General features: G+C 36.1%; 1 protein-coding gene and 1 long non-coding RNA gene across 2 annotated transcripts in view; both read right to left on the bottom strand.

The window, feature by feature from the left end:
• LOC138145780 (uncharacterized) overlaps positions 1 to 13,091 on the bottom strand; it is a 575,984-nt gene that overhangs the window by 471,557 nt on the left and 91,336 nt on the right. The gene's annotated exons all lie outside the window — the stretch shown is intronic.
• Positions 7,896 to 8,438, bottom strand: LOC138145779 (large ribosomal subunit protein uL24-like). The gene has a single exon (XM_069067388.1). The coding sequence runs from the start codon at positions 8,383 to 8,385 to the stop codon at positions 7,948 to 7,950; it is 438 nt and encodes a 145-aa protein (XP_068923489.1). The 5' UTR covers positions 8,386 to 8,438; the 3' UTR covers positions 7,896 to 7,947.

Below are 13,091 nucleotides of genomic sequence, written 5' to 3'. Positions count from 1 at the left end.
GATTGGCCAGTGAGTCAATAAGGTTGTTACATTCTCTGAGCCAGGAGAAGGCTATATAAGCCCTGATGTGTAGCTTTGTTTTGGGGCTCACTTTGAAAAGTGTTCTGTGATTTGATCTGGATTCTGGGAAGCCATTATTCAGAGCCCCCCGGCTTTGAAAAACCCAGATGTTGATTTGGTATGGATGTAATGGTTGGACAGTTTGGAAAGCTGTCTACTTGATCTGTTTCTGTCTTGATAATTCTGCCTGTATACTTTGAAGTCCAGGATGCTGACCTATTTCCCCTGAACTAGGTAAACGATATATGTTTGACTGATTAAAGTAAGCTTGTTAACCCATTTTGAGTTACTTTGCTTTATCAAAGCAGATCCAAGAACCTGTGTTCCAGTAAACCCTGGGGACACTTGGGGTGCTTGCTGCTACAAAATGGCATCACGAACAGGATCTGCAGAGTAAATGGAAAGTATGGGGACTGGGATAATTGTTTGTTTCCCAGTTGTGGTAGCTGTGACTCTGTGGAGCCATAGAGCAGGAGAGAAGAATGGCCTGCATGCAGACTTCGCTGAGCTGAGAGCAGGAATGGTGAGCTGCCTGCATCGGGACCTGGGCAGAAGCCAGGAGTGGCTGCCCCTGCGGGAGGAGAAGGAACCCAGGAGTTTGGAATTCAGACACAGGAAAAGATAAGAACTGAGCAGCAAAGCAGGGGCACTGAGTGTATTTCCTGGCTGCATCCCACAGTTTGGGACCCAAGGGGAAGATGGACTTGTGACTATGGTGGGTGGGATGAAGTGCCTTGGACCCCCAAGGACCCCACCTTGTTGGTTTTGTTGCCCAGCCCCCTCTCTGTACTTGGAAGCAGGGGCTTGAGCTGTGTGAGGGGAAGGACACGCCCCCCTCCTCCCACGAGAACTTTATTTGCACTCTTGTTTTGAATTGAAGTGGTAATGCAATGTACTTTGTGTTTGTTTAAGGCCCAGTGGCCACTTTGCTAGTGGACACCCTTGTTTCACCCCTGGTGGTTTCTGCTCATTTTATTGTTGATATGATCAATTATACTGATGGTTTTCCTAATATTAAACCATTCTTACATTCCTGGAATAAATCCCACCAGATCAAAGTGTATTATTCTTTTTTTAATGAGCAATCGGGGTTAAGTAACTTGCTCAAAGTCCACTAGCACCCCTCTTATTTAATCTGGTACTAGAAATGTTAGCAGTTGCAATTAGAGAAGAAAAAGAAGTTAAAGGAATCAAATTAGGCAAAAAAAAATAAACAAAACTGTCACTCTTTGTGAATGATATGATGATATACTTGGAGAATTCTAGAGAATCAAGTAAAAAACTACTTGAGAAAATAAGTGAATTTGGCAAAGTTGCAGGATATAAAATAAACCCATATAAATCCTAAGCATTCCTGTATATTTCTAATGAAATCAAACAGGAAGACATAGAAATAGAAATCCCATTTAAAGTTACTATAGACATTATAAAATATTTGGGAATCTAACTGCCAAAACAAACCCAAGATCTATATGAACACAACTAAAAAAACACTTTTCACACAAATAAAGTCAGATCAGCTAATTGGAAAAAATATTATTTGATTGTGGCTGCTTTGGGCTAATATAATAAAAAATGACAATTTTACCTAAATTAAGTTTCATATTTCATGCCATACCAGTCAATTTACAAAAAAAAAAAAAACCTACTTTATAGAGCCAGAAAAAATAGTAACAAAATTTTTTTTGAAGAATAAAAGGTCCAGAATATCAAGGGAATTAATGAAAAGAAATTAAAGGCAATGTAGGCTAGCTATATTATATTTTAATCTGTATTATAAAGCAGCAGTCATCAAAACTACGTGGTACTAGCTGAGGAATAGAGTATTGGATCAATGGAATAGATTGGGTGCAAGATACTCAGCAGTCAATGACTATAGTAATCTATTGTTTGATAAACCCAAAGACACCTGTTTTTTGGATAAGAACTCTCTATTTGACAAAAACTGCTGGGAAAAACTGGAATATAGAAGAGCAGAAACAAGGTATGGACCATTATCTAACACCATATACCACAGTCAATTCCAAATGGGTGCATGACCTAGGTATGAAGGCTGATACTGTAAACAATCTTGGAAAGCAAGGATTAGTTTATCTGTCAGATTTGTTGAGAGGGGAAGACTTTATGACCAAATAAGAATTAGAGAGCATTATGAAATGCAAAATGGATAATTTTGATTACATTAAATTGAAAAACTTCTGTACAAACAAATCCAATGTAACCAAGAATAGGGGGGAAGTGGAAAATTGGGAAAGAATTTTTACAACCAATGTCTGTGATAAAGGACTCATTTCTAAAATATACAGAGAATTGAGTCAAATGTATAAGAATACAAGTAATTTCCCAATTAATAAATGGTCAAAGGTTATGAACAGGCAGTTTTCAGAGGAAGAAATTAAAGATATCTATTAGCCCATAAAAAAATGCTCTAAATTACCATTGATTAGAGAAATACAAATTAAAACAACTCTGAGGTTCCACATCTCACCAGTCAGAATGACTAAGGTGACAAAATAGGAAAATGATAAACGCTGGAGAGAATGTAGAAAAAATGGAACACTAATGTATTGCTGTTGGAGTTGTGAACTGATCCAACCATTCTGAAGAGCAATCTGTAATTATGCCCAAATGCCTATAAATAATGTCATATATTTGACCCAGCAACATCACTTCTAGGATTGTATGCCAAACAGATCACAAAATCAGGAGGAAAACCCATATGTACAAACATATTTATAGCAGCTCTTTTTGTGGGGGCAAGGAATTGGAAATTAAGGGGTGATCATCAATTGGGCAATGGCTGAACAAGTTGTGGTATATGAATGTAATGGAATAGTATTGTGCTATAAGAAACAGAGAGCAGATGGACTTCATATTTACCTGGAGAAACTTATACAAACTGATGCTGAGTGAGAAGAGCAGATCCAGGAGAAATTTTTACACAATTATAGACACAACATATATGTGACGACCAATTTTCATAGACTGGAGTCTTCTCATCAATGCAGAATTATAAGCGAGCCCAAAAAGACTCATGATGGAGAGAGATGTCTACATTCAGAGAAGGAACTAAAAAGAACAGAGTTTGAATTCAGTTTGAAGCAAACTACCTGCTCTTTTTCTTGTTTTGTTTTGTTTCTTCTTTTCCATCATTCATTCCATCTGACACAATCCTTCTTTAAAAACTGACTAATGTCTAATGTGAAAGTATTTGCAGATCCTTTACTTGATTGTATGCTGCCATTGGTGGGAGGAGGGAGGGATGGATAGAAAATTTGAAACCAAAGGAATTGTGGAAATGAATCTTGTAAACTAAAAGTAAACAAACAAATTAATGAAGACCCCAAAATTAAAAAAAATAGACAATCTTAAAACTACACAGAAATGAAAAAGAAAAACTGGGAAAGCACAGGATGAGAAGACATATGTTGATATATTCCAGTAAATGTAGGTTTGCATCATTGGGTACTGTGGGTTACCATTTACTAGATGGTAGAGGTCACATTTCCATGGACCACTGCATATAATAGCTTCCCAGGTGGGACCTTAGCAAACAATATCTGAAGTAAATGTTATTCATACAAGATACTTTGTGTATCATCAGAAAAAAAAAATCCATCAACCTTAACTCGACCACTTAATCCTTCCCAATTCCAGTGTCCTTATTGGTAAAGTAGATATAATAACTACTTCCTTGTCTACCTTACAGGAATTCTGTGAAAAGCAATGAGAAAATGAAATTGAAAAGATTTCTAAAATCATATTTAATATTTTATTTTTTCCAATTACATATAGAATAAATTTTAATTTTTTTTTCAGATTTTGATTTCCAAATACTCCCCCTCTCTCTTTCCACCCTCATTGAAAAGGCAAGCAATTTGACATAGGTTAGACATGTGTGGTGATGGAAAACATATTTCTACATAGGTAATTCTGTGGAATAAAACAGACAAAAATTAGAAAAAATAAAGAAAGAAAATGTATCTTTGATCTGAATTCAGGCTCTCCCAGTTTTCTCTCTACAGATGGATAGCACCTGTCATCACAAGTTTTGGTTCTGCTCATTTTAAATTTTATAAGTTCATGTAAATCTTCTGAGGTTTTTTGGAGAGCATCCTGCTGATAATTTCTTTTTTAAAATTAATTCATTAATTAATTTTTAGTTTTCAACATTCACTTCCACAAGATTTTGAGTTCTAAAATTTCTTTCCAGTCTTCCATACTTCCTTCCTAAGACAATGTGCAATCTAATGCAGGTACTACAGGTAGATTCATGTTAAACATATTTTCACATTAGTAATGTTGTAAAGAAGAATTAGAACCAATGGGAGGAACCACAAGAAAGAAGAAACAAAATAAAAAGAGAGAAAAATAATGTACTTCCATCTGCATTCAAATTCCATTGCTTTTTTTTTTATTTTTCTGGATATGGGTAACACTTTCCATTATGGACTTTTGAAATTGTCTTAGATCCTTGCATTTCTGAAAAGAACTAAGTCTATCAAAGTTAGTCATCACACAATGTTGCTATTGCTATATACAATGTTCACTTGGTCCTTTTCACTTCATTCAGCATCAATTCATGTAAGTCTTTCCAGGTTTTTCTGAAGTCAGCCTGCTTATCATTTCTCATGAATAATAATATTTCATTATATTCATATATCCACACTTGTTCAGCCATTTCAAAATTGAAACCTATCTCCTCAGATTCCAATGCTTAGCCAGCACAAAAAAGTGCTATAAATATTTTTGTACACATGAGTCCTTCCATTTTTATGATCTCTTTGGGATATAGACCTAGAAGTGGTATTGCTGGGTTAAAAGGTATATACACTTTTATAGACCTTTAGACATAGTTCTAAATTTTTCTTCAGAATGGTTCATTCAATTCACAACTTTACCAACAATACAGTAGTGTTCCAATTTTCCCACATTTTCTCCAACATTTATCATTTTCCTGTTTTCTCATGCTAGCCAGTCTCATAGGTATGTTGTAATATCTCAGAGTTGTGTTGATTTGCATTTCTCTAACTGATAGTGATTTAGCTGCTCATCATTTCTTAAAGCACTATAAGTATTCCATCACAATTATATACAATTTAGGGGTGGCCAGGTAGCACAACGAATAAGAGCACTGGCTCCAGTGTTGAGAAGACCTGTTGTTCGAATCCCAGGCTCAGACACTTAGCACCCACCCAGAAACACCTGGCCATGTAACCTTGAGCAAGTTACTTAACCCTAACTGCTTGGGGGTGGCCAGGTGGCTCAGCGAGTAAGAGCACTGGCTCCAGTGTTGGGATGACCTGGATCAAATCCGGTCTCAGATACTCAGCACCACACCCAGAAATGACTGGCTGTGTAACCTTGAGCAAGTTACTTAACCCCGACTGCTTTAAAAAAAAAAAAACAATTATATACGATTTGTTCAGTCATTTCCCAACTGATGGACATCCTCTCAATTTTCAATTCTTTTTCACAACTGACAGTGTGCTATAAAAATTTTTGTGCACAATTCCTTTTCCTTTTTGCTTCTTATCTCTGTGATACAGAGTTAGTAGGGGCACTGCTTGGTCAAAAGTTATACATGGTTTTATAGTCCTTTGGACACAGTACCAAAATGTTCTCCAGAATGGTTGAAACAGCATACAACTTTACCATTAGTGTATTAATTTTCCCACATCCCTTCCAACATTTGTCATTCTCCTTTTCTGTCATACTAAACAATCTGACAGGTGTGACATAGTAGCTCAGTTCTTTTAATTTGCATTTCTCTCATCAATAATGATTTAGAACATTTTTCATATGATTATAGTTTTCATAATTTTGTTTTAAAACTTCCTATTCATAACCTCTGACCATTTATTAGTTAAGGAATGGCTCATATTTCTATAAATTTGACTTAGTTTTCTATATGTTTGAGAAATGAAACGGTTATTAGAGAAACTCACTGTACATTTTTTGCCCTCCCTTCTATCAGCTGCTGCCCTCTCCATTCTGTTATCCACTTCCCTTCCTACTTTCCTGTAGGGTAAGATAGATTTCAATATCCAAATGAATGTGTATATTATTCTGTCTTTGAGCCAATTCCAATGAGAGTAAGGTTCATGTGCTCTGCTCCATGCTTTCCCCATTTTCCCCTCCAGTATAGAATCTCTGTAAGGCCTCTTTTATGTGAGAATATTTCTTTTATTCTACCTCTCCCTATATCCTTCTCCCAGGGTATTCTTTCTAATTCCTTAATTTTATTTTTTTTAATTATCATACCATCACAATCAACTCACACCTCTGCTTTCTGTCTATGTATATTCTTTCTAACTGCCCAAATAATAAGAAAGACTTTAGGAGTTTTAAATATCATTGTCCCATGTAGGAATATAAAAAGTTGAACCATACCAAATACCTTATTATATCTTTTTCTGATGGCTTTTTAATGATTCATCTGCATCTTGTATTCGAAAGTCAAATGTTCTATTCAGCTCTGGTATTTTCATCAGGAATGCTTGAAAGTCCTCTATTTCATCGAATATTGAGTTTTTCCCTGAAGAATTACACTGTTTGGCTATTGGTGTGTGAGTGACTATGGTATATGATATGACTATGGTAGGTGATTCTTGGTTGTAATCCTAGATCTTTTGCCTGAAAGAATATCATATTTTAAGCCCTGTGATCCTTTAATCTAGAAGCTTCTAAATCATGTGTTATCCTGGCTATGACTCCATAATAGTTGAATTGTTTCTTTTTCGTCATTTGAAGTATTTTCTCTTGATCTGGGAGACCTGGAATTTTTCTATAATAATCCTGAGAGTTTTCTTTTGGGGATCTCTTTCAGAAGGTGATTTTTAGTTTCTTTTCATGCCTATTTTGCCCCCTGGTTCTATAACATCAGGGCAGTTTTCTCTGAAAATTTCTTGAAAGATTATATCTAAGCTGTTTTTATGATCATGGCTTTCACGTAGTTGAATAATTCTTAAACTCTCTCTCTCTTGGATGTAGTTTCCAGGTCAGTTGTTTTTACACTGAGATATTTCACATTTTTTCTATGTTTTCATTCTTTTGATTTTGTTTGATTGTTCCTTGATTTGTCATAATGTCATTAGTTACCACTTGGCCAATTCTAACTTTTACAGAATTATTTTCTTTGGTGAGCTTTTGTATTTCCTTTTCCATCTGGCCAATTTGAATTTTTAAGAAGTTCTCTTCAGTGAATTTTCTCTATATCTTTTTGATTTGCCCAATTCTGCTTTTCAAGCATTCTTTTGTCACATTGGATTTTTGTATCTCTTTTTACCATTTGACCTAGTATGTTTTTATTAATTGATAAAGCATATTAATTGTAATTTTTTATATAGACCACAAAATCTGACAATGAGCATTTGGAACTTTTTTTTAGGTTATACATGTGCATTCATGCAAAACATTTCCATAGTAGTCATAGTCAAAACCCTTCAATCCCTTAATGTAGAAGCTGCTAGATCTTGTGTTATCCTGATTGTATTTCCACAACACTCAAATTGTTTTTTTTTTCTGACTGCTTGTAATATTTTCTCGACCTGGCAACTCTGGAATTTGGCTATAACATTCCTAGGAGTTTTTATTTTGGTATCTTTTTCAAGAGGTGATAGGTGACTTCTTTGAATTTCTATTGTACCCTCTGTTTCCAGAATATCAAGACAGTTTTTCTTGATAATTTCTTGAAAGATGATGCCTACGTTATTTTTTTGATCATGGCTTTCAGTAGCCCAATAATTTTTAATTGTCTGCCCATTGGTTTTTCCAATGAGATATTTTATAGGGGTTTCTATTTTTTTATTCTTTTGGATCTGTTTTATAATATCTTTTTTTTGTTTGTTTGTTCATTCTAGAAATTTAATTACAGCCATTTAATTTTTACTCCTGCATTTTCTCAACAGTTTCTTCCTTATATTTGCCCTTTTCCTTTCCTACTTGGCGAGATTTGACTTTTTGCTCAAGGATCTTTTTGCGATCTTTGTCCAGCTTTAGCCTTGTGATAACCACCTTGCTGGGATGAATGCCCACATGGACAGTTGTACCATTAGCCTTCTCCCGCTGCACACGCTCAGTGTAGATCACATATTTCTTCCTGTAAACCTGGACTACCTTGCCAATCTGCTGACCTTTGTAGTGTCCTCGAACAACCTGGACTTCATCATCTTTTCGAATGGGCATGGAGCGGACATTGTACTTCTGTCTCAGCTCCTTAGAAAGAGGAGAAGACATAATTTTCCTCCATATGTGGGAAGGGGCTTTGAAATGCCTCTTGCAGTTCTTGCTTCGGTCAGAGGTCACAAAGGGATTGAACTTCATTTTGACTACATCGGAGCCACCGCGGAAGAGAAGAGGCTGAGGACCTACTTCCCTGCTTTATAATATCTTGATTTCTCACAAAGTCATTAGCTTCCATTTGCTCCATTCTAATTTTGAAGGATTGATTTTCTTCAGTGAGTTTTTGGATTTCCTTTTCCATTAAGTCAATATTTCTTTTTAAGGCATTCTTCTCTTCATTGACTTTTTGGACCTTCTTGCCATTTGGGTGAGTCTATTTTTAAGGTGTTATTTTCTTCATTATTTTGGGGGTCTTATTTAGCAAGCCATTGACCCATTTTCCATGATTTTCTTACATCACCCTCATTTCTCTACCAAAGTTTTCCTCTACTTCTCTTGCTTGATTTTCAAAATCCTTTTTGAGGTCCTTTATGACCTGCAACCATTTCATACTTTTCTTGGAGGTTTTTGATGCAGGAGTTTTGACTTTGTTATGTTCTTCTGGTTCTATGTTTTGATCTTCTTTTTCACCAAAGAAAGATTCTATAGCCTGATCTCTTTTCCTCTGTTTCTCATTTTCCCCAAACAATTACTTGACTTTTGAGCTCTTTGCCAAAGTAGATCTCTGCTTCCAGAGTGAAAAGTGCTCTGGCTGAAATTTCTGGGGTTTTGCACAGCTGTTGTCAGAGCTACTTCTTAGCACTTGCCTTACAACTGTGAGGAAGTCTCCCTCTTCACAGCTGCCACAAGCTCTGCCACACCAATGCTCCTCCTCACCTCATAATGGCCACCCAAGACTGTGACTCACATCAAAGCAGGACAAAGCAAGAGAATCCTGCCTCAGCACCAGCAAAAGATTCCTGCAATTGCCCTCTGATCAGTTGCTTAGTCCCCCCACCATCTATGGGTCTGGAGCTCTGGAAGCAACACTGATGTTGCTGCCATTTCTGTCACCACACCCACCTCCACCACCCTGGAGGCTATAGCCAGACCATTCTTTTCTCTCATCCAGCTCCAACAGAATTTCCTTACTGACATTTTACTTTCATATTTGGCATTCATGGCTTGCGAATTCTGGAAATCACCACAACTGCCAGTGATTCAGTCTCTTGAAGTATCCTCCAGCTCTGTCTGTGCCAGTAGGATCTATGTAGGTCTGATTTCCACTCCCATTCTGGCATGATAAAATATTCTTGTTGGCATGCCAGGTTTTCTTCAGCTGGAGATGCATTTCACTTTTTCATTTTGTGGGTTCTGTAGCTCTAAAATTAGGTTAGCATCGTTTTTTTTTTTTTTACAAGTATTGAAGATGATTGGGAAATGAGCTTAAGGAAGTTCCTGCTTTTACTCTGCCATCCTGGCTCCTCCCCCAATTCTCTTCTTTAAGGTCTTATTTTTTTCAGAATTTTTTGTTCCTCCTTTACCAAACTGTTAACTCAACTTTTATGATTTTATTTCATTACTCTAATTTCTCCTCCCAATTTTCCTCTACCTCTCTTACGTGATTTTTAAAATCCTTTTTGAGATCTTCCATGTCCTGAGACTAATTCATATTTTTCTTTCAAGCTTTGGATCCAAGGATTTTGGCTATTTTCTCTTCTAAGTATGTGTTTTTGTCTTCCTTGTCACAATAGTCACTTTCTATGGTCAGGTTTTTTTTTCTATTGTTTACTCCTTGTCCAGTCTGCTTCTTGACTTTTACTCTATGCTAAAGTAGGGCTTTGCTTTTCAGATGAAAGGGACACTGCTCAAGCCTCATGTATATTATGCAGCTATTTTCAGAGGTAATTCTGGGGACATGTAGTTTTTTGTCTCTTCCAAGGTGGTATGATCTATGTAGATATGTGCTTACTCCTCTCCTATATTATGCACTGCTTTGTGAGTGACCACAAGTGCTCTTTTGAACCCTGGAACTAGGAACAGGGGCTGTACTCCCTTGGGCCAACAAGCTCTGTTGTGCTAGTGCTCCTCCTCCCACTGGGCCTAAGGCACAGGACTGTGATCCAGATCCAAGTATAGGCAATGAAAGAGAGTCCTGCCCCTAGTGCCCACAAAGGGACCCCTGTAAACTCCTTCTGACTCATTGTACTATCCCTTTATTGCCTGTGGGCTAAGAGGTCTAGAAACTGTCAGTACTTCCACTGATTCAGTGGTTCCCAAGACCTTCTCCTGGTTTGCTCTGGCTGGGTCTGTACTAACACAAGTCTGCACTGGTTGATACTCCTCTCTCACCTTGGTGCAACAGACATTTTCTGCCAATCTTCTAAGTTGTCTTGGGCTGGAAATTTTTTTCACCCTGACTTTTTGTAGGTTTTTCTGCTCTAGGATTTGTTTAGAATCATTATTTAAAGGTATTTGAAAGGGTTTGGGAGAGATCTCAGGCAAGTCCATGTCCTTACTCCACCATCTTGGCTCCTCCTACTCTAAAAGGACTTTTGTAATCAAGTAAATGTTATTCAATCGAAGAGCATAATTTTAGTAGGCCTATTGATATTTTATTAAAACATTCAAAAATATGGTGTTTCATCTAATTCTTAATCCTAATAATATATTAATAATTTTATAACATTTTTCATGGGAGGATATGTCTGCTTTGCTTAGTACATAAAGGCCTATTCAGTACAGAAAGTAACAGACCAAAAAATAAACATAAGTGCTTTATTATATAGAATTTTGAGAGTAGACTTAATAGATTTTGCTTCTGCATTCACAGATACTTCTGTCTCCCACATAAAATGTGAAACTCTCATCAGATGGGACTTGCAATAAAGTCAGATATTTTATTTTTTTCCTACCCATTTTAATTGATGCTTTTTTGTTTTTAAATCATGGTCATTTCCATTTACCATCATCCCCTTTCCTACTCAGTGAGACTCTTTAGTAAGAAGGATTCAAAAATGAAAAAAAAAGAATTAATAAATAAAAGCAAACAACACATCAGATATATTTGATATTGTATGTGTTATTCCATCCCCTCTGAGGCTTACCCTCTTCAAGAAATGAAAAGGAAAGGGCGTATTTTATCAACTCTTCTCTGACAAAAAGCTTGGTCATTATAAAAAGAAAAAATTTATTTTATTTTGCCAGTTTTGTTCTTTCCATGTACATTGTTGTAGTTATGCATATTATATTCTTGGTTCTGCTTACTTCATTTTTAAGCAGTACATACAAGACTTTACTTGCTTCTCTGAATCCTTCATATGTGTTGTTATTTTTAACACTGCAGTGATATCCCATTAAATTCAGGTTCCACCATTATCCCATTAAATTCATGTTCTACAATTTTTTAGCTATCCTCCAATTGATGGACACCTATGTTGTTTCCAATATTTTGCTATCATAAAAACTGGTGATATGGAACCTTTGTTTCTGACTTTCATATCCTTGGGATATCCACATAGCAGTGTTATCTCTGGGTCATAGGATATTGCCATTTTAGTCACTTTTTAGCATAATTCAAAATACTTTCTCAGAATGTTTGGATCTATTTAGACTTTCATTTTCAATGTAATGTCTGTCTTGGGGCAGCTAGGTGGAGCAGTGTATAGAGCACTGGCCCTGAAGTCAGAAGGCCTGAGTTCAAATCTGTTCTCAGACACTCAAGTGTCTTACTAGCTGTGTAATCCTGGACAAATCATTTAACCAGGATTGACTCACCAAAATAAAAATTGTACTTGTCATTCTGTGGCTCCTCTATGATTAATTGTTCCTATCTTTTGTTTAGGGTAGATGGTTGGCACAGTGTGTAAAATACTCCTGAGTTCAAATCTGGCCTCAGACATTAACTAGTTTTGTGACCTTGGGCAAGTCACTCAACCTTGTTTGCCTCACTTTCTTCAGCTGAAAAATGAGCTGGAAAAGGAAATGACAAACCACTCCAATATTTTTGCCAAGAAAAGTACTAATGGAATCATGAAGAGTCAGACATGACGGAACAAAAATTTTACTTTCACAATGTGATTGATGTGGAAAATGTCAGATTTGCTTTAATTTTCATTACTCCTATAACTATTTATTTGGAACAATCTTTCTCAAAGTTGATGGATTATATATTTTTTTCTTTTGAGAAATGTTTCATCATAGACTTTAAGCATTTATGTCTTAGGGAATGACTTTTGTCACAGATACATTAATTTTTCATATGTCTGACGTATCAGAAGGAAAGTGGTATTTGATGCTAAGATTTTCCCCAATCATGTTTCTCATTTTATGCTAGCTTATTTGATTTTTAGTGAGAAAGCCTTTTCTGTTCATGGAACTGAAATTAATGTATTTTATTTTTTTTTATTATTTTCTCTAACCTTTGCTGAGTGAAATCAACAATAATTTATTAAGTACTTGCTATAACCCAGGAACTATGCTGCTATCTGGAGATCACAAACACAATAAAAAATGCCTCAGTGAACTTAGTTGTAATGGAGAAAAATAACATATAAAAGGGAACTCAAATGGAGAAAAGAACGGAGTTGGGAGAATGGAGAATGATTTCTCTGTACCCTTCCTCTACATGGAGTTTCTGGGGGAAAAAATTCTCATTGGTAGAAGAAGATGCCAAGGGTGGGGAAAGAAGGCAGCTAAGTGAAAATGAAGTCTAGATAATGAAAGGCTATTAAACCCTTCTTTAGTTAAGAATTCCCCTCCTCCTCACCCCAACCAAGGGTATCAAATATATCTTCATCAATTTTTCTATATTGTAAACTTTTATTTATTTTTAGTTTTCAACACTCATTTCCACAAGATTTTGAGTT

This window comes from Petaurus breviceps, unplaced genomic scaffold (assembly GCF_028583685.1).
Source record: "Petaurus breviceps papuanus isolate PSGF00001 unplaced genomic scaffold, PetGlider_PUasm1.0 90750, whole genome shotgun sequence".
Lineage (NCBI taxonomy): Eukaryota > Metazoa > Chordata > Mammalia > Diprotodontia > Petauridae > Petaurus > Petaurus breviceps.
The sequence above is the reverse complement of the archived record's forward strand: the minus strand, read 5'-3'. Positions and strand labels throughout refer to the sequence as shown.